This window comes from Pseudomyrmex gracilis, unplaced genomic scaffold (assembly GCF_002006095.1).
Source record: "Pseudomyrmex gracilis isolate BER0280 unplaced genomic scaffold, ASM200609v1 scaffold_160, whole genome shotgun sequence".
Lineage (NCBI taxonomy): Eukaryota > Metazoa > Arthropoda > Insecta > Hymenoptera > Formicidae > Pseudomyrmex > Pseudomyrmex gracilis.
This window is the reverse complement of record NW_018020744.1, coordinates 103,914-121,931: the sequence shown is the minus strand read 5'-3', so window position 1 is coordinate 121,931 and position 18,018 is coordinate 103,914. Positions and strand designations below refer to the sequence as shown.

The 18,018-nt window shown below is 37.7% G+C and overlaps 3 protein-coding genes across 3 annotated transcripts; 2 read left to right on the top strand and 1 right to left on the bottom strand.

Moving 5' to 3' along the window:
* Positions 1–218: 218 nt before the first annotated feature.
* Positions 219–8,974, top strand: LOC109857486. The gene is made up of 6 exons (XM_020433816.1): positions 219–253; positions 347–382; positions 1,197–1,752; positions 2,259–2,330; positions 5,333–6,713; positions 7,294–8,974. Exons 3-6 carry the CDS (start codon positions 1,738–1,740, stop codon positions 8,802–8,804), a joined length of 2,979 nt encoding a protein of 992 aa, XP_020289405.1. The 5' UTR covers positions 219–253; positions 347–382; positions 1,197–1,737; the 3' UTR covers positions 8,805–8,974.
* A 254-nt stretch (positions 8,975–9,228) lies between these two features.
* LOC109857484 (geminin) lies at positions 9,229–10,661 on the bottom strand. The gene is made up of 5 exons (XM_020433813.1): positions 10,377–10,661; positions 10,033–10,154; positions 9,796–9,929; positions 9,485–9,675; positions 9,229–9,378 (listed from the first exon to the last, which is right to left on the bottom strand). Exons 1-5 carry the CDS (start codon positions 10,416–10,418, stop codon positions 9,304–9,306), a joined length of 564 nt encoding a protein of 187 aa, XP_020289402.1. The 5' UTR covers positions 10,419–10,661; the 3' UTR covers positions 9,229–9,303.
* Positions 10,662–13,136: 2,475 nt separating this feature from the next.
* On the top strand, positions 13,137–17,191 carry LOC109857468 (endocuticle structural glycoprotein SgAbd-2-like). Its single transcript, XM_020433776.1, has 4 exons — positions 13,137–13,278; positions 14,515–14,684; positions 15,390–15,651; positions 16,969–17,191. The coding sequence occupies exons 1-4, from the start codon at positions 13,267–13,269 to the stop codon at positions 17,056–17,058; spliced, it is 534 nt and encodes a 177-aa protein (XP_020289365.1). The 5' UTR covers positions 13,137–13,266; the 3' UTR covers positions 17,059–17,191.
* Positions 17,192–18,018: the final 827 nt, after the last annotated feature.

Sequence of the window (18,018 nt, the reverse complement as noted above, 5' to 3'; positions counted from 1 at the left end):
CGAATCGCAAGTCGGGCATTCGCAACAATTCACAGAATTTTGGACAATTGAGATACGACCTTTGTAATCCGCTTAGCTGTGTGTCAAGTTGGCACTCCAGAGTTTGCGGAATTTGCAAATTTTGTTTTGCCGACAATTTGTTCGATGTTTCCTTGAGCCATGTTTGCTTTGCACTAAACCAAACCACAATTTGTCCAAAACTGAATTACAATTAAAAAAAAAAAAGAAGAGAGCGGACATTTTAAAATCACCGGTACTCGCAATTATTTATAAAATTACATTTATTCGTGGTTTTTTTTCACCAAATTTTATCTTTACTTTTAGTTTTCATTTGTTGTTGTTCCAGGAACCGAATGAAATTGCTGGGAACGTGTTTTAAGACGTAAGTATCAATTTCTACTCATTTTCTCTTTTCATTTTCTCTCGCGCACTCTATGAAGTTGTTTTTTTTTTCATTCGCGTAAGTTGTTTTCGATTTTATACGCAATAATGTACGTGTGTCGAGTGATTTTTTTTTTATCTTCTTTTAAACTGATACATTCGGGGGATCGCTTAAATTGCTCCGAATTGCTCCAGTGAAATCGAACGCCGTAAAGTATAACGGCACACGCATAACATTTAAGAATGAAAGAGAGGAAAATCCAAGAGAGCCATTAAAACCCCTCTTCGCGACGCAGAGCGGCCAATGTCACTTTCACGACCTCACCTTCCGCTACTGATGGTTGTAAGATAATAACAAGTCAAACAATGAACGACACTGTAATTATTTATTGTCAGTCGACGTGGAGTTTTCTTTCTTCGAAAACTGTATTGTGATTTTTTAATTTAACTCTAAAAATGTCAAATAAACTTTTCTCTCTTTATGCAGAAGCTGAAATGAATCTGTCTTATATAATAATTTATAATCAGATAAATTATATGAATATGATTTTTGCGCGCGATTGATAAATATATTTGTTTAATAATTATAATTTTTATCTTTAAAATGCAGAATTTTAGCAAATTAATTTTTTTTTTCCAATAAAATGCTAGACACGAAAGAATATAAATTATAGAATTGAAATTTTAATTCGCTTGCAATATACCGCTAGATGTAAAAGTTTGAAAAAGAAATTACATTGTCTTCTCTCCGGCGTTTTACGAGCACCGATAAAATTTATATATACCTATTTCCCAAAGTATTCCAATTTTTGCAGGAAAGCAATCATCACTTCCTCGATAGTCTTGTGTAAGAAAGTTCTCATTAATTTTGAGAGTGAAGTTCTGATGGTCAAGCATCTCAAGGAAGTGAGTTCCATCACTGTGCGCGATACGCGGAGACCACCAAGTGTACTTCACCTTCCATCGGTCTGTCTTCTTTCGCTTTTGGTTACGACGACGTGCTTTCTCGTTTCCGTCGACCCCCGGAACGCGAACGGCGGACTCGACATGTGCACACATTGGAGGGTCTCCAGGAGGATGGCGGTCGGCTTCTCAAATCGCCATGGCGGGGAATAACTGGAGCTTCGATTTAAGTCAAGTGTATCGCGTCAGGATGAAGTAGTACACTGTTTCGTTGCGAAGTGCGTGCATCGGGTAAGTCATACGTGAAGAACCGTGGACCGTCCGTCACTTCACAAGCAGATCGAATACGTATTCGCGCGCGCAAAGAAAACCGGAAGTAAAAACCGGCGGCTGAATTACGCGGAAAAAAAAAAAGACTCGCTTCACGACTTCTGCTCATTAATGAATTAAGATATGCGACTCTACACTGTAAGTATATAATTTTCTCGATCGACTTTTACGTCGCATTATTTAATGTAGCATTTGACTGTGACGCAACAAGAGATTTTTATTATTCAAATTACAGAGCGTGAACCGATCAAACTGTGATCATTCTCAAAACTTAGCAAGCAATAATACAAAAATGTGTGATTTGAAATAAAAAATAATTTTATCTATATTTTGAATAGAGCGTATATGTTATATCGAAGTGTTCACACTTAAATGTAATATATGTATAGTTATAAATATCTCTTCAGACTTGATCACAGACAGCTTTCATTATCGTGAGGATTGTGCTCCGTATAAGAGATAGATGTAACCATTGGATTCTGTACGTAGATAATTATTGTGACGATTCTTTTTTAATCGACTTTAGTTTTAAAAACTTGTTTGTGAGACTTGTTTTGGATACCCACACGATTAATTTTATACATATATTTATTGTTTTAAAATTATTATCGTTCTGATGCCCATCATGCTCACTTGTTTTACAGATTGCTTTTATTACATGGGCAGCAAGTATAGCAACCTCGGAATCTAACGTAGCAAATCTGAACGGCGATAAGGTAAATTAAAACAACTGTTTTATTATTTTGTGAAAAATTATAGTATAGATATTAATTATCTAGTTAAATATAATTATTTATTCTATAAAATGTTCTTGTATAAAAACATTTTCAAAGTAAGTAAATTTGTAGAGAAACATTCTCAACAAAATCAATATATTGTGATTTTGGAAATTATAACAAAAATATTAAATATGCAAATATCATTATATTTATATAAATATAAATATGTAAAAATATTTGTATTTTTAAAACAAGACGTTGATGGTTTCGACGCAAAGTAAGAGAAAATGAAAGAGAAAAGATTTTTTTAATTACTATGTAGGTGGCACACGTGACTAGATTAACAACAGGCCTTAGGGCTTAAGCGAATCGAGATATTTACAGATATATCCTTAACCTTGGGGCATAGAAATCTTTAACCTCGATCTACTTGCGGCGCGTCATTTAAGTGCTACTTTACGTATAGGTGCGACGGGCCTAGATGAATTACGTAGACCAGGTGAATGCTTGTGTTAATCACGAGTGAAAAACAAAGAGAGAAAGAGAATATTTTTGTTTGCGAACAACGTGGCTCTTTGTCTGTGGCTCGCAACTGTTTGTACAGCGCTCCCAGGTTTTTTACTACTTCCTTTCTCAAAACGCATGACGATGAGCTTATTAAGAGAAAAGTAATTAAAAATTTCTTTCTCTCTCTTTTAAAATTTTCGGAGAAATTATACACACGCAATATGAATATCTAAACTAGCCAAATGTAAATTAATGCGACAAATATAAATGAAAGTAATTGGAAACTTAGAAGATAAAACGAGAAAAATTGGTTTTTATATATTGAAAACAAAATTAGAGAGAAACAAAAGTCTCCCCTTTATGAACGTTACCAGAGTTTTGTAAAATTTTACTCAATTTCTGAGGATCTTTTTGAGCAAAATATCACTTTCTGAAGCAATAGAATTTGTAAAGATTTTTTTCAAAATATTAGTAATAAATAATAATTAATAGTATTGGATAGTTCTTTGATTGCTTTATACTTTGTATTTAGTGAAATGACATGGTGAAACTGCACAGTCACAAGTGCAAGCAGACATCCGTGCCAAGCAATTAGTGATTGGCGAGTATTAGAATGGGTGAACTTAAGTGAAATTGACATACAGGCTATCATACAAATGCCGGAACTCAATTAAAAAAAAGAAAAAAACGACTTCAAGGCTAAGGTGAAACGACAACAGACAAGGAATGCATCGACAAGCAGACAGAGAGCATACATTTTCTTCGTGTTAAAAGGAAACTTGCCAGTGAAAGTGGCTCGTACACGAACGCAAATTCATTCGCGATTATTGCTGGTTTTAATGAGACGCACTGTCGCGCGCACTTGTGTTACACAATGTGTCACGCGAAGAAAGGAGACAGAAGCAATCGGTGCGCGTAAAGCGCATAAATCTTCTAATCTGAGAGCTGTTAGAATATTAAAAATCGATTAATTTTCTCAAAAAAAAAAAATTAAACAGCTATAACAAAAACTCCGTGACAAATGTAATTAAGACTCACAGATGTTTTTTTTTTTTATTATTAATTATATACATGTATAAGGGCTGAGAAAAAAGAGATACATTTTACTTCTACCATACTTTGTAAAACACCGTCGTGCGTGAAGCGTGCGTTTGAAAAAATTAATTACGTTCGTACATGGCAAAATAAAAAATCGATGCAATTTTTCACTTCTGACATCATCTTACGTTAATGTATGTGTGCAGCAAGGAAACACATTATTTCATATTCGGAACAATGCACGGAGAAAGTGGTTAACGCGGTCATGTGTGCCAAAAAAGAAAAAAAAATAAAATAAATAATAAGTGAATCGAGAAATGAGGGAATGAAACTTGTTATTTCGAAACTACATTAAATGTCTTGGCAACAATATTAATTTTCGTCTTAACGTATTTGAATGTGTGTTATAGTAACGCTATGTTATCTTTCAAATTCAATTCTACTTAAATCGCTGAATGTTGCTAATAATTGACGCACCACTTTCGAAACAACAAAGATAAGAAAAAGCTGAACGAGAAACGCTGAACAAGTCAGTCGCGGATTGATTTATCCGTAATATTTAAGCATCCGTGCACACTATTACCGATCCGCAAAGTGCGCGCGCGCAACAAAAAAAAACTTCCCATTTCTTCCAGTTCGTTGAGAATATATCTAAACCAGGTCATTAGCAAACAATACAAAGCAAAACCACAGATAGAATCTTAGAGAGAAGATGTGGATTTTGTAATTTGTTATAAATATGTAACATATGATTGTCGTAACACGTACGTACACTTTTTCGCATTTCCGTTGGAAAGGAACATATGTGAGTTTTCGGCAAGTAAAGGGAAAGTAAAAATCAAGCGTTACCGATGATGATCGAGAACATATTAACTAGCTGGGTTTGTTCCGCTTCATTCTCTTGCTGGACCATCGAGATTTACGCGACTCTCACTGGTTTTTCTTTTGCGCTGCAAGAATGCGGCGCGCATCTCTTTCCCGTTTCTTCTCGCTTGAACGTCGCGGGAGAAAGGGAGATCAGCGTTAGTACCGTAAATGCACCTTTCTCTCATCTCTCGCGCGGATCAGACGCCGATTATTTTCAGCTTCCGCGCGCCAATCTCCTCCCCGGAGAGCGCAGAAACTATCGTCGTACGGGATCGGACGGCGGGATGCAACATTCTTTTTACTGGGTGTGTCTTGCTCTATATAGCGAGCACTTTTCTCGAAAACTGGTCGGTTCTCTTCGGTAACAACAAAGAGACAGTTATGTCTAAAGAAATTTCGTCGTTTCGTCAGTTTATGCTATTTCTTGCGAGAAGAAATTCGCTCACAAAAAACTGAAACACCGCGCGGTAATATAAAAATAAAAATAAATACATTTACGTGACACGATTTCTATCGCAAGCAAAATTTTCTTGCGTATGTAATTGCGTCTCTTTTTTCAACACTTTTTAATCGATTCGTTTTTTCAGGTTGTCGATTACACGGAGGAGTTGCGCGATTTGTCGGCGGAGCGAATAGTGGAGGGGATTGAAGCCAGAAATTTTAGACAAACGAACAGCAAAGATTATCCCAACGATGCCGCGAACGTTAAATTGAACAAATTGGCATCTCACGCCGACGAGAGAAGATCGAATGTTATTTCCACGACCGAATTTTCTCCGTCGAAAGTGGTTTACGCGACGCCACTTATTGGAACAGCGGAAAATTATCCATTTACTGAGCATTTGAGTCAGGAATCGGAATATGCCGTATCGGAAGATGCGCTTCTCGTTGAAAATGTCGGTAGTTTCGGGCAGAAAGTTCGACAGGATTACTCGACAACTGTTAGGACGACGAACTTCAGAGTCACCAACTCAGATCAGCAGAGTAATAAGTACACGGATTTCCAGCAGACGTCTAGCAGCACTGCGTCGTCTCTCGAAAATGGAGACAATAGTGAGAGATCGCATATGCCGACTACTCGGGTATCCGCACAGAAGAAAAAATATGGCTTGTCCAACAATTCACCTTCTCACGAGTCCAAAGCGATAGACTCTGACATAATTTCAAAAATATCAGGCAAAACGGACAACGTTTCGAGTGTCGAAAATAATGCCGCGATCGAGAATTTTCCGATGTCACAATTGAGATTGACTCGAGCGGATAGCAACACGACCTCGGATCAAACTACAACAAAGCTCGCTGTGAAACCCGAGAAGACGGAAAGTGCCACGTCGACGTTCGTAGAAACAAATCCTTCGTTGCAACCGGGAAAATTTTCAGGTCCCATCGTGGTGCCTGATCTGCCTGACAGAGAACCTGAAGAAGAGGTCGATTATGTGAATGACGACGTTCCCGATGTGTTCAACGACGCTGAAATTATTTTCAGCGAAACTGGCGCCGAAGGATCTAAAATTGCTTCTAACAGTATAACGTCCTCGTTCATGCTCAATCCCCTGCAAGTCGGGATCGCTCTTGTGAACGCGAACGTGGCCGATTTAACGGATGACAGCGACCAATCAGCCGCAACGGATACGAAGAATTACGTCCAAAACGATTTTCCTCTGTATTCAGCACCCGCGGAAAACAACGGGATCCAATCGTCACACGTCAATAACGAAAATTCTCGACACTTCGACGAAGGAAAACCCGCTGAGAACAAACTTTCCGACAATTCCGTCGAGATTCAAAAATCGGTCGAGTTGTATCATACCGCACCGATACACGAGATTCATTATCCTGTGGAATACGTCCAGCACACTTCGAATGGAATCATTGAGACAAACAATATCAGAAGCTCGCAGAAATCGAACCATCCGTATAATCAAGATGAACGATCGAATTCGCAACCAAATTATGATATTTATCGAGGTGAGATTTTATATGATTTTGTTTTTTTTTTTTTTAATCTCATTACAATTGTTTATTTTTGCCAAAATTATTAGCCCGCATAGTAAAGAAATAAAGAAACAAATAATAAAGAATAAAAGAAACAAAGCGCGGGATATTGAAGAATATTTAATACAAGCTTTAGATTTTTAATAAAGACACGTTTTTTTCAACGTGTATAAATACAACACATTAAAATAACGTATCCCTATTATTTTATTAATAATTGTATTAATTTATTATTTAATAATAATTGTATTAATGTTATTATATGTCATAAGACAGAAAAAGTTTCTGATATGATATATCAAAAATTTCTGACACACACACACACACACAGTTTGAAAAAAATATGAACTTTCTCTAAATTAGGTAGGAAAGTCAATGTAATGCAAATCTAAATTAACACGCAACGTAGTAATGTTCGTCACATTATATGCTTATGAGCATAATAATGTGCACATTATGATTGAAAATACGCATCAGCGCCATTACAAATTGCCAGTTTTCACCCCAAAGGAATGCGGCAAAGGAATGTTATGATGTCCATTTCCGTTTTCAGATAACAACCATGAGGAGAACGTCATTAAGGCGCACGCGTCCACGCTTTCGCAAAAACACAATCGGCACGAGTACACCACGTCTAATGTCGGGAACAAGCCTACGGTTCCGTATCTAGTCACCGATCTGCCGAGTACTAACGAACAAGTATCTTTCGAAGCGTTTGATTTACAACCGCTCAGATACAACAACGCGCAACCCGTTCTGTTGGTTTCGCGTGATCGAAACAATCAGTTCAACGACACGATACACGATCAATCTAACGTGCAATACAACTTCAACGGCAATGACATTCACGTATCCCCGCATATAAAGCCTGCCGAAATTCCTGCAAGGCCAGAAGCAACGAACAAGCTTGTGAAAACACACGTACCGAGCACATATCAGGAAGAGCGTCAGCCAGTCGATCATCAACCTCCCTTTCGATCTTTAGAAGCAAAGCGACCTTTGGAAGGCTTACAATTTCTTAAGATCATTCCCAAAGGATTGTCTCCGGATAGCGGATTCTTGGTGCCACTTCCGCGGCCTTATCCGGTTGAAAAAATCGTTGAGAAGACTGTTCACGTGCCGCATCCGATCGAGATCGAGAAGGTGATCGAGAAGAAAATTCCGTTTCCGGTGGAGCGAGTTATTGAAAAACAAGTGCAGATACCGATACCGATACCACAGCCGTATCCTGTTCAAGTTAATCGCGTAGCGGAGAAGCACATCCGTGTGCCGTATCCTATCAACATAGATCAGATAATCGACAGGAGAGTTCCGGTGCATCGGTTCTTGATCAATCCGCCTCTGTATCCGTTGCATGTGAAACAACCGGTGACTTACCTGACACACATGTCGCCGGCACCGATAGACAATCCCGTTGAGAGGTCGCCAGGTTTTTCACAATCTTACCGACCGTATCGCGCTGAAAAGACAACAGACAGTGGCGGTTTGATTATTGAGACTAAAGTCAACAAATATCAATCGAAATCACGCAAGCCGGTTCTTAATAGCGAAACTACGAATCCTCGTGGTAGCGGTCTGAGATTTGAGCCGCACCAAAACGAGACAAACGTGTCGTATTATTACGGCGATTTCTACGATAGACCGTTGGCGTATGATAACAATGTTGATGTCAATAAGAACTACGTTCCGCATTTCTCTGACGTTAGACTGATATTGCCGAAGAAATTCGACAGCCACGTGGTGCTACGATCATCGCTATCGAAACCGGTGTTTCTCAGACAACAGGTCGTGGTTAATTTGGATAAAGATAAGTCGATCAACAATGAATACACGAATCTCGAAACGTCGCGCAAGCCTTCGCAGGGCAAAGGTTTTCAGGTGAAACCATCACAGTTGTCCACAAGCGCCGCACAGTCATCGCTAATAACTGCCGTTTTAAGAAAATCCAGACAGCCAGAAAATATCGGTAGCTTTAGGCAATCGAAGATGGAATACGGTTTCAAACCACCTATGATACCGTCCGTTCAATATGACGAAAGCACCGCTACTAAAGTAGACAATTAAAATACTCATATCATTTAAGATATTATAAACACCGCATATATTTAAAATATTTCACAAAAAATGACTAAGGAATAACTAACGATGAATAAGAAAGATTTGAGATCTTTTGTAAACATTGATTTTTATACATATTTTATCATCGATAAATATATATATATATATATATATACGTTGTACATATATAAACATTAAATCTGTAATATGTTTTATATAAAAATGATTTATATAAACATCGATATTTAATGGATCGAAAAAAAAGAATTTTAACTTAGAATTAGCCTTCTGTAGAATAAAAATAATGACAATAAATGATAATAGTCGATTATTGTGTATAATACATACTTATTGAAAACAATATGATGTTTCTTATATATTACAGCTTCTTTATTTTTTTAATAAAAAAAATCAATGATTATAATATTTGATATAAAATTAATCTAATTTGGAAAAATATGCAAAATATATATCTATTACAAATTTAACTCTGTTTCTTTACACTTCAAAGAACACTGTCTTCTAGTGAATTATTTATATCACTTGTATCATTCATGTGGTCTCCTCTGTCAAGCTTGTCCTACAATGTACACAAGTAACATATATAATGCAACAACATACAAATTGTAATACCATAAAATTATATACAAACATGTAGATAAAAACTACTATTTTTAAGTACATACCGCTAGCTCTGTAACAAGTGCTTTTGTATTCTCCACCATTTCTTTAAACAAATCTATTTCTTCTTCCAACTTTCTCCCATGTTCTTCGCTCTTCTTTAGTTTTTCATCAAGTTCTTTGTTTTCTTCTAATGTATCTATGAGTGCTTTTCGTTTCCTCTCAGCTAATAATTCCCAGTAATATTCGCTACGCTCTAACAAGATACATATTTATCAATATATGAATTTGTACATTTTTAAAAATATATACTTTTAAAATACATCAGAAAACTAAAAGAGAAAAATATTTTCTAGAAAATTGCAAATTAATGTACCTGTGGTTGTTAAATCTTCCGGCATGATTTCTTTTTCTTTTTTTTCAGTCTGTATAGCTTGATCTTTCGCCATTTTATTTGAAAGTTTGGAAGTACTTTTTGTGTTTTGAACATGTTTTGTTTTTTCTACATCTCTAAAATACACACAATTAGAAAAATATACATATGTTCTGACTTGGTATGTGTAAAATGTTCTATAAAATATTTTGTTAACAACTGTTTTCTAATATAGATTACCTTCTTAGTTTTCCATCATCTGATTGTTGAGGTAGTTTAATTATATCGCCACTAAATAAAATCTCTTTATCAGCAGCTGCAACAGGTGGCTGCAGTTCTTGTAGAGACTTTCTAAGCTTATCCTATTTTTTTGTAATAAAACAACAATTATAAAAGACATCTTTATAATCTACTTTATTTAATTTCTTCAAGCATTTTTTTTTAAATTAGTTACTTTTTATTTTGCAACTAAATTTGTTATTTTTTACAAAAAAATTTTCATAAAATAGTTGTTTACAATAAGAGAGAAACAGTACATCGCAATTTTTCATTAGTTTTTTTATATAAGAAAAAAATGTACTTACCTCATGAGAGATATTTGTCTCCACACTGGCAACTCTTTTCATCTTCAGCAGAGGTTAGAAAACTCTTATACTTCAAAACTGAATTATGGGCAGGAGGAGCGCCCGAGAGTCAGTAAAAATGACATAACTACAAAACTAAAGTGAACTACAATGGTTGCTTTTCAGGAGGAGCATAAGGAGCGATTTTTGATTTTTTAAAATCAATTTTTTTAGCAGGATAAGGATATACAAGTTGATAACGAATCAGTTGTGTTGTTTTTAAAGGCCATTGCACATATAATCGTCGCAGCTGTGACGTAAGATACTACAAGAATTAGCCAATCACATTAGGAATTTTCGAATTAGCTGCCAATATTCGATGTCAGTCGATTATCGATAATCGCATCGATAATGAGTCGGATCTCGAATTTATAGTATTATCGATAATCGTATCGCTGGCGGAGAACAGAGGGCGGTAGCAAGAGGCAACCGGAGGAATCATTTTCCCCCGATATATGGTGAATTTTACTGAAATAAAATTTACTTTTCGAAGCAAGAGCCTAAGAGAAAGCCGCTAGCAATATTTTTTCGATCTATTGATACGTAACAAGATCGACATTTTTTGGAACAACAGAAAGTAAGATAATTATATTATAATTTTTGAGAAAGTAAGATAATTATATTAAATCGAATGTGATATAATTTAGAATAATTATTAGATTGATCGCGCAATTGTATGGAAAAGAATTCTTTTTTCTCTTTACAGAGACATTCACACATTACTTCAACAGATACTAATCTCTTTTGAGTGGCACCGAACTTGGATATAATTAGCGCTTCTGTGTGTATGATAACTACAGAGAGGATTTTGATTGCTTTCACTCACACAAACCTAATGTTAATGTTTTCTCATCGTTTGGCCTTATATGCACTTGTGTGTGCATCGCGTACGATCGCCCTCAGTTGCGATGTAAAAACTTTCTTCTTCCACTAAATTGCGTCGTAACGGAGCAATAATTGCACAATAAAAAAACAGTTTAGTGCATTGCCAATCGATGTAACTGCGGGCCACTTTTAGCGGAATAAAACTTAACTCTTGTAACTCTCATAGCCAGTAAGTATTATATATATATATATATACGTATGACGCGAGAGATTACATCACAGTTGACATTCTGTTCGTAATCGATGATCCCGCGTTTACCCGCGATCGTGTCTTCCGCGTGAAATTTGCTCGTCAGGTTTTTACACGCGAATGGAAATTTCATGCGCCATCGGAAGTCAACGACTTCACATCGGGGGACTATACGTGAAAGTAGTTAACATATCTATCGGTTTGCGTAACATAATATCGCGCGAAGTATCTTCCTCCACGCGCGTTTTTTTTCGAACAAACAAACTGCAAGAGAGGAACACGCGCAACTGATGAATTTATCTCTTTTACAAATGTATTACGCCGCACTTTGAATTAATTCAAAAAAAGTTACATAATACAAAAATTATATTATTAAGTTTCTAGATGTAATACACTCTCGCAGACCGGATAACTTGGGATTTCTTTCTTGATCTTAATTTATGCACGTAAATAATTTAACCGATTCTACTTTCGCCGCTTTTTTTACCTACGCGCGCTGAGATCTCAAACATTTTCGAAAAAAAAACTACGCATATACGTACAAATTTATTTATATATTCCTACGCGTGTAAAATTGCTGCAAGATGTACATCTTTATAGAAAAAAAAAAATTAGGCTACAGAGATAACAAAAGTTTAATTAATTTCCTGCCGCTTGAAAACTTTTGAGAGACATCTAAAAATTTTATCTGGGAACAAGCGAGTATTGTTCAAAGTGTGGATGATGTATGCGCGTATTCACAGTTTTCTCGATAAAAAAGAAACGCGAGAGAGGAGTCCGAAGGCCGCGCGCGCAAGAACAACGCGCATTGCGCTAATCGGAAGCGCAGTCCCAGACCGTTGATCGTGGGTTGTTGCGATGGCATTATTATACGCGCATTCTGATGCATATGTAAGTATGCATATTAGAATGTGTACTTCGCCTATTGTTTCTTTCGCTCGTGGTCTCATCATCCGTGAAACTATACGAAACCTGTGCACGGACCCGCAAGAGACAGGTCGCCGCGAGAGAATCCGCACCCGCGATCCCATCGAAAATAAAACGGCACACACATGAAAGAGTTTCGAAAAACGTTAACTTCATCCGAGATTGATTGATTCAAAGACCTGTTTGTCCGCGCGACAAAAACTGGTGAGTTGTCACTTGACACGCGCAGAGGAGCGCAATTGTTTTTTACTTACTTCTTTGTTATTATTTGCGATATAAAAACATATCGCGGCGATACGTAACGTACGAATGGAATTTAATTCATTGATCAATTTCTATTATATAGAGAGCCACGCGCAATATCGTTAATCACAAATATAAACCGAATGGAAACGTTTGCGTTTTTGCAAACAATAGCATTAGAAAGTTATCGGTGGACTAGCGAGATAGATTCCGTGCCAAGAGTAAGGTCGTCTCGAGCGATGAGATAATCGGAGCAAGAGACGATTCTCGGTACCGAGATATATATCTCTCGGGGAGGGTCTCTCGACACGATCGTCGCTTATACGAAGGAAGCGACGATCCCACACACGCACCTTATACCTCGGCAAGAGATATATGTAGGCTCTTCGTTGTAAAAGCATACGAAGCATCTCTTTTCAGGACGATCGCCTTCCCGAGTAGGGGTAAAGTGAGAGTCGGTATAAAAGGGGATTTCTTTCCTCTCCCGGGATCGCAGTCGATCTCGTTCGTTTGCGACTATCTCCGTGCGTTCGCCACCGCTGTTTTACCTCTTTTCGATCTGTCGTTGTTGTACGAGGACGTGCACGTTTTTTTTCGTGAATCAGAATGAAATACGTGGTAAGTATGATCCGCGATGATCGCGTCCTGAGGAGCGTCGTCAATCGACTTGCGGCTCCGTCTCTTCGGGAACCGAAGACGCAAAATATGTCGTGTTCTTCTGTTGTTTTTTGATTTTCTTTATAAGCGAGAAATTTTCACTGATTCAATCAATATCGCGCACTCCCATTGTAACTAATTGTGTTTGTTTTTTTTTTAATAATTGTTTTTAATTTCAAGAAAAAACGTTTATGGATAAATAGTTAACGTTAGATCGGAAATTTAAGAAAATCACGATGTATTTGTAATAATTTAAAATAATTTAATATTTTAACTCAAAAACGTGTTGAAATATTTAGTTGAACGAAAAGATGGTCTAGAACGTGAAGAATCTTAATAAGACGGTACTATTGTCACTGACATATTGCGGCAATTTGCATTTATTAATTTATATGCGCGAGATGCGTCGAAGTGACGAAACAGCAAGAATTCGCGTGTGGGACTGAATGTATGATCATGTTTAAGTGATTAACATATTTTCCTCAAAATCAATTTTTTCCGTTTTATCAATCGAAGAAGAATATCGTACACGCACAATTATATATATGTATAATCTTTTAATATTATATTAGACTTGTTTTTTGTCTTTAGATAATAATTTTTTTCCAATAATTTGACGAGTCACTTATAAAGCGGACAATTATCAATCAAGTAATAAAAAAAAATCTCAAATGAATTTGACCATTAATTAGATGATGAATTTAGGTGATCGCAACGAAACGAGTAACAATACGGTAAAATAATACGGGAGAGGTCCACGATAGGTTGGGACAAAATGGGACGGGCCCCAGAACTTGCGGGTCAGGAGTTAAACGACCCGCCGTGGCATTTGCTTCTCACTTTCACTCATCTCCTGAGAGCGCATCGCCCGATTTCGTAGCAAAGAAATCAATAAATCTGTGTGCGTTTCGGAATTTGTGTTACTGTACACTTCCGCGTCAATATTCTCGTCGCGATCGCGCGGTCTCTCCCGATCTCAAGGTGTTGTAGATTAGAAAGGGAATAAATTGACGTAATCTGAATCTTATGATATAACGTTCCTGCTTCTAACGACATAATTGCACGCGATCACGTTCTCGTTTCTGGATGTTTTTATTTTTTTTTTTTTTCCAATCTGACACGTGTCTCACAATTCTGTATTTATTGTTAATGTAAGTTAACATTAGAAATGTGTGATATTTGTGAAATTTTTCACAGGTGTTAACGATAATTCTCGGCTTGGCGGTAGCGCAGGATTATCACGGACGCAACTATCAGCCAGACGACGGAAATCAGCAACCCGACAGCAGACGACCCACAAGCACCACACCCATTCCGATTCTGCACTGGAACAAACAACAGGAACACGATGGAACGTACAAGACTAGGTAATAATCAAATTTTCCGCATTTAACTCGATAAGTAAACGGTTATTCTAAAATAATATATGTTACAAACTCGTTGCAAGTATTATTTCTCTAGTGTATTTCCTGATGTAGAATTTTTTTTTTTAACTTCTTAAAGATATGGATTACAAGATCAAAATCCAATTGATTTTGTGCAATAAATAAATTGTGCAATGTATATTTAAATTGTTATAAAAAAATATATAATAGTAAACAATTTCTTGCAAATTCTTTTCGTAAAATTTGTTTTTGTTTTGAATAAAATCACAAATGTGAGTGACACGCGGCTTTCAACGCGTTAAAATCAATTACGAAAAATTACATAATATAACCATAATATAGCCACCTTTTAATCTCTCTTTCACTTTTTATGTATTTTAAGAGACTATTTAACGCGCGAAAACCTTTCACCAACAAGATTCACGCATCTCCCGTTTTAACATATCCGAACCTCGCCCGTCTCGTTCGAACACGAGTTTCATGTAATCCGCTCATCATCGAAAGTATATGTCACCCACCCCCCGGGGTCTCGCGTTACCTGAAGTCTCAAATTCGCGCGAGCTTCTCGTCTCTCAACGCGCATTAAACATTACGCAACGCAAACCAATCAGCTTTCTGGGTCCGTGCGCGAGTTTGCGCAATGCGATTATTTAATACCCGCGTGTCTCGACTTGTGGATGCCCGCAGTTACGAAACGGGTAACAATATCATCGCCGAGGAGAGCGGCTACATCAAGACCATCGGCGAAGGTGAAGACCGGGCGGAGGCGATCGTGCAGCAGGGCACTTTCTCGTATACGAGTCCCGAGGGACAGCTGATCACCATTCACTACACCGCCGACGAGACCGGCTTTCACGCGCAGGGTGATCACATTCCCACGCCACCGCCCGTAAGCGAAGAGATCCAGAAAGGCCTCGACCTCATCTACGCGGGCATTCGTCAGCAAGAGGTAACGCGCATTAAAACTCCGTGACCTTTCCTCTTCCGTCCAACCCTATTGCTATCTTTAATCCATAGTCACTGGGAAACTCTCTTCCTCGGACTATAATAAATTCTCTTCACATTTACCTTCGCGAGAATTGCGTTACTCCGATCGATGAAAATTCTCTCTCTCTCTCTCTCCCTCCCTCAATATTTGCATTTGAAAATGCAAGTTTCAATCGAACAACTCTCGCAAGAAAGTAGATAAATTTAAAGATGATGAAGAAATTTGTACAGATCATATATCTATTTTAAGATATGACACTGAGATATACGGACTCATTCAAGATTTTCCGTGACACGGATGTGTTAACGTGGTGTGCGTATAAAAATTTTATTATCTGCTTCGTTGCACTTAAAAAATCCACCCATTCACGATTTCCTGTCCTCAATTATCCCCACTTGCGTTTCTTTGCCATTTCTTATCACATCTCTCACGTTCACGTGAGCATGTTCGTTTTTTGTGGAAGACATTCTCCGCGATCGCATGGGAAGCACTTCTGTTTCGCCACAACCGCGCGGCGGCGCATAGGTCACGGCTTCTAAGCCAGGGATTTGCGAAAAGCCATTCAGTCTGTGCACGATGAATGTGTGTTTGCGAAATCGAATCGTGATAGCGATTCGTATCGATGCGGAGAGACTCGCGGGAGAATCGCGAATACACGGTATGAATGACGCGCGAAGCGAGCGAAGAAAAATAGCTGCTTGTTGTGTACCCATATGGGATTTCCCTTCCTGACTCCCCGTCATCGCGTGGCCACAACTGCTCGGCAGCTACTACTACTAGTTTTATTGTCCTTTTTTTTATTAAAGAGTAAAAAGCTATCGCAGTCTTACCGTAAACATATTAACTGACGAATTTGCTATATTTTTACAACTTTTTAATTTTATGTTTCGTGCTCGTTGTATGTTTAAATAAAAAGATAGGGAAGAGACAATAACGAGATATACCTGATGTTTGGATAAAATTCTTCTTCTTTGTTCCGAGGATTTAATAAAGATACAAACGTTTCGATCCACTATGGGATCTTCTTCAGTGTGTCTCTACATAAATATTTTGTAATAAAAAAACATTGTAATAATTTTTTATGTAGAGACACTGAAGAAGATCCCACGGTGGATCGAAACGTTTGTATCTCTTTATTAAATCCTCGGAATAAAGAAGAATTTTACCCAAACATCAGATGTATCTCGTTATTGCCTTCTTCCATTTTTTTTTTTTTTTTAATTTTAAATTGCGAAGTGTGCGAAAAATGAAGTTTACAAAATATGCCGTATGTTTCAGGAGGAAGAAGCTCGCGCGGCGGCTCAAAAACCACAGCAGCCGTTGAACCAGCAGATCGACAGGCGGGACGAGTACAACAGGAAGTTCTAGCGAATTTTCCGTCAACGCTCCAGCGATACAGCGTTTTCTCGCATTGCTGTGTCCTTAAAGAATGATAACTAGCGATTAAGTTGTTAACGTTACCTTCTCTCGCGCCTTCCAAAAATATACATTTTCTATATTACATTGTGTAAGAGTTGTCGCTCGACGAGTTCGATCGATTTCGTTCTTCTCATCCCGTCGACGATCCTTTCTCAACGTGAGATCCTGGCATTCCCGCGCGCGCGCACACACACCGTTGATGCTTAAAATTCCCCTCCTTCCTCTTTTTCTCTCTTTGCGACCGCCGTAATTGTGTGCTGGGAACTGACATTTCTCGGTGTGTCGCGATAAAGAAGAATGTCACGGGAGTAACATCGTACCGTCGAACTAATGATCGCGATCGTTTCTCGCACACATGTTCGTTCACGTGATGTACCATCACTTTTACGCGCCGCGTTAGAACACATTCTGTCTGAGAATCTCGAAACTTCCTGATAATAAGGTTTTTTTACAATCGTATGTGCAAAAAAAAAAAAAACAATCTTAAAACTTCTGTTGACAAAAATACATGAAATACAATTTTACAAAATGTTTTTCCTGTCGCGCACGATTATGTAATTAGAAATAAAAATCAATGAAATTAGATTCGCTTGTGTGACAGCGAGTACAGATGCATCGACAAAATAAAATTGTTTTCTCCGTGCCGGTGACACTTATGTGTATTTCTCACGCCTGTGTAAATAAATCTATACACGAGCATGTGGTCAGACACACTCAATTAATTAACCTCTTCCGCGGAGTAATCCCGAAATGCGGCCGATGCGCAAACGCCGAGAGAGAAAGAGAGAAAGAGATCAGCGGATTCATTTGCGCCTACATTTTTCAGAAAGGAAAATGCAAAGCTATTATTGGCGCGTGTTTAATAGAGCGAAGCGACTTTATTGTTAGTTTCGAGTACACATTAGTTTT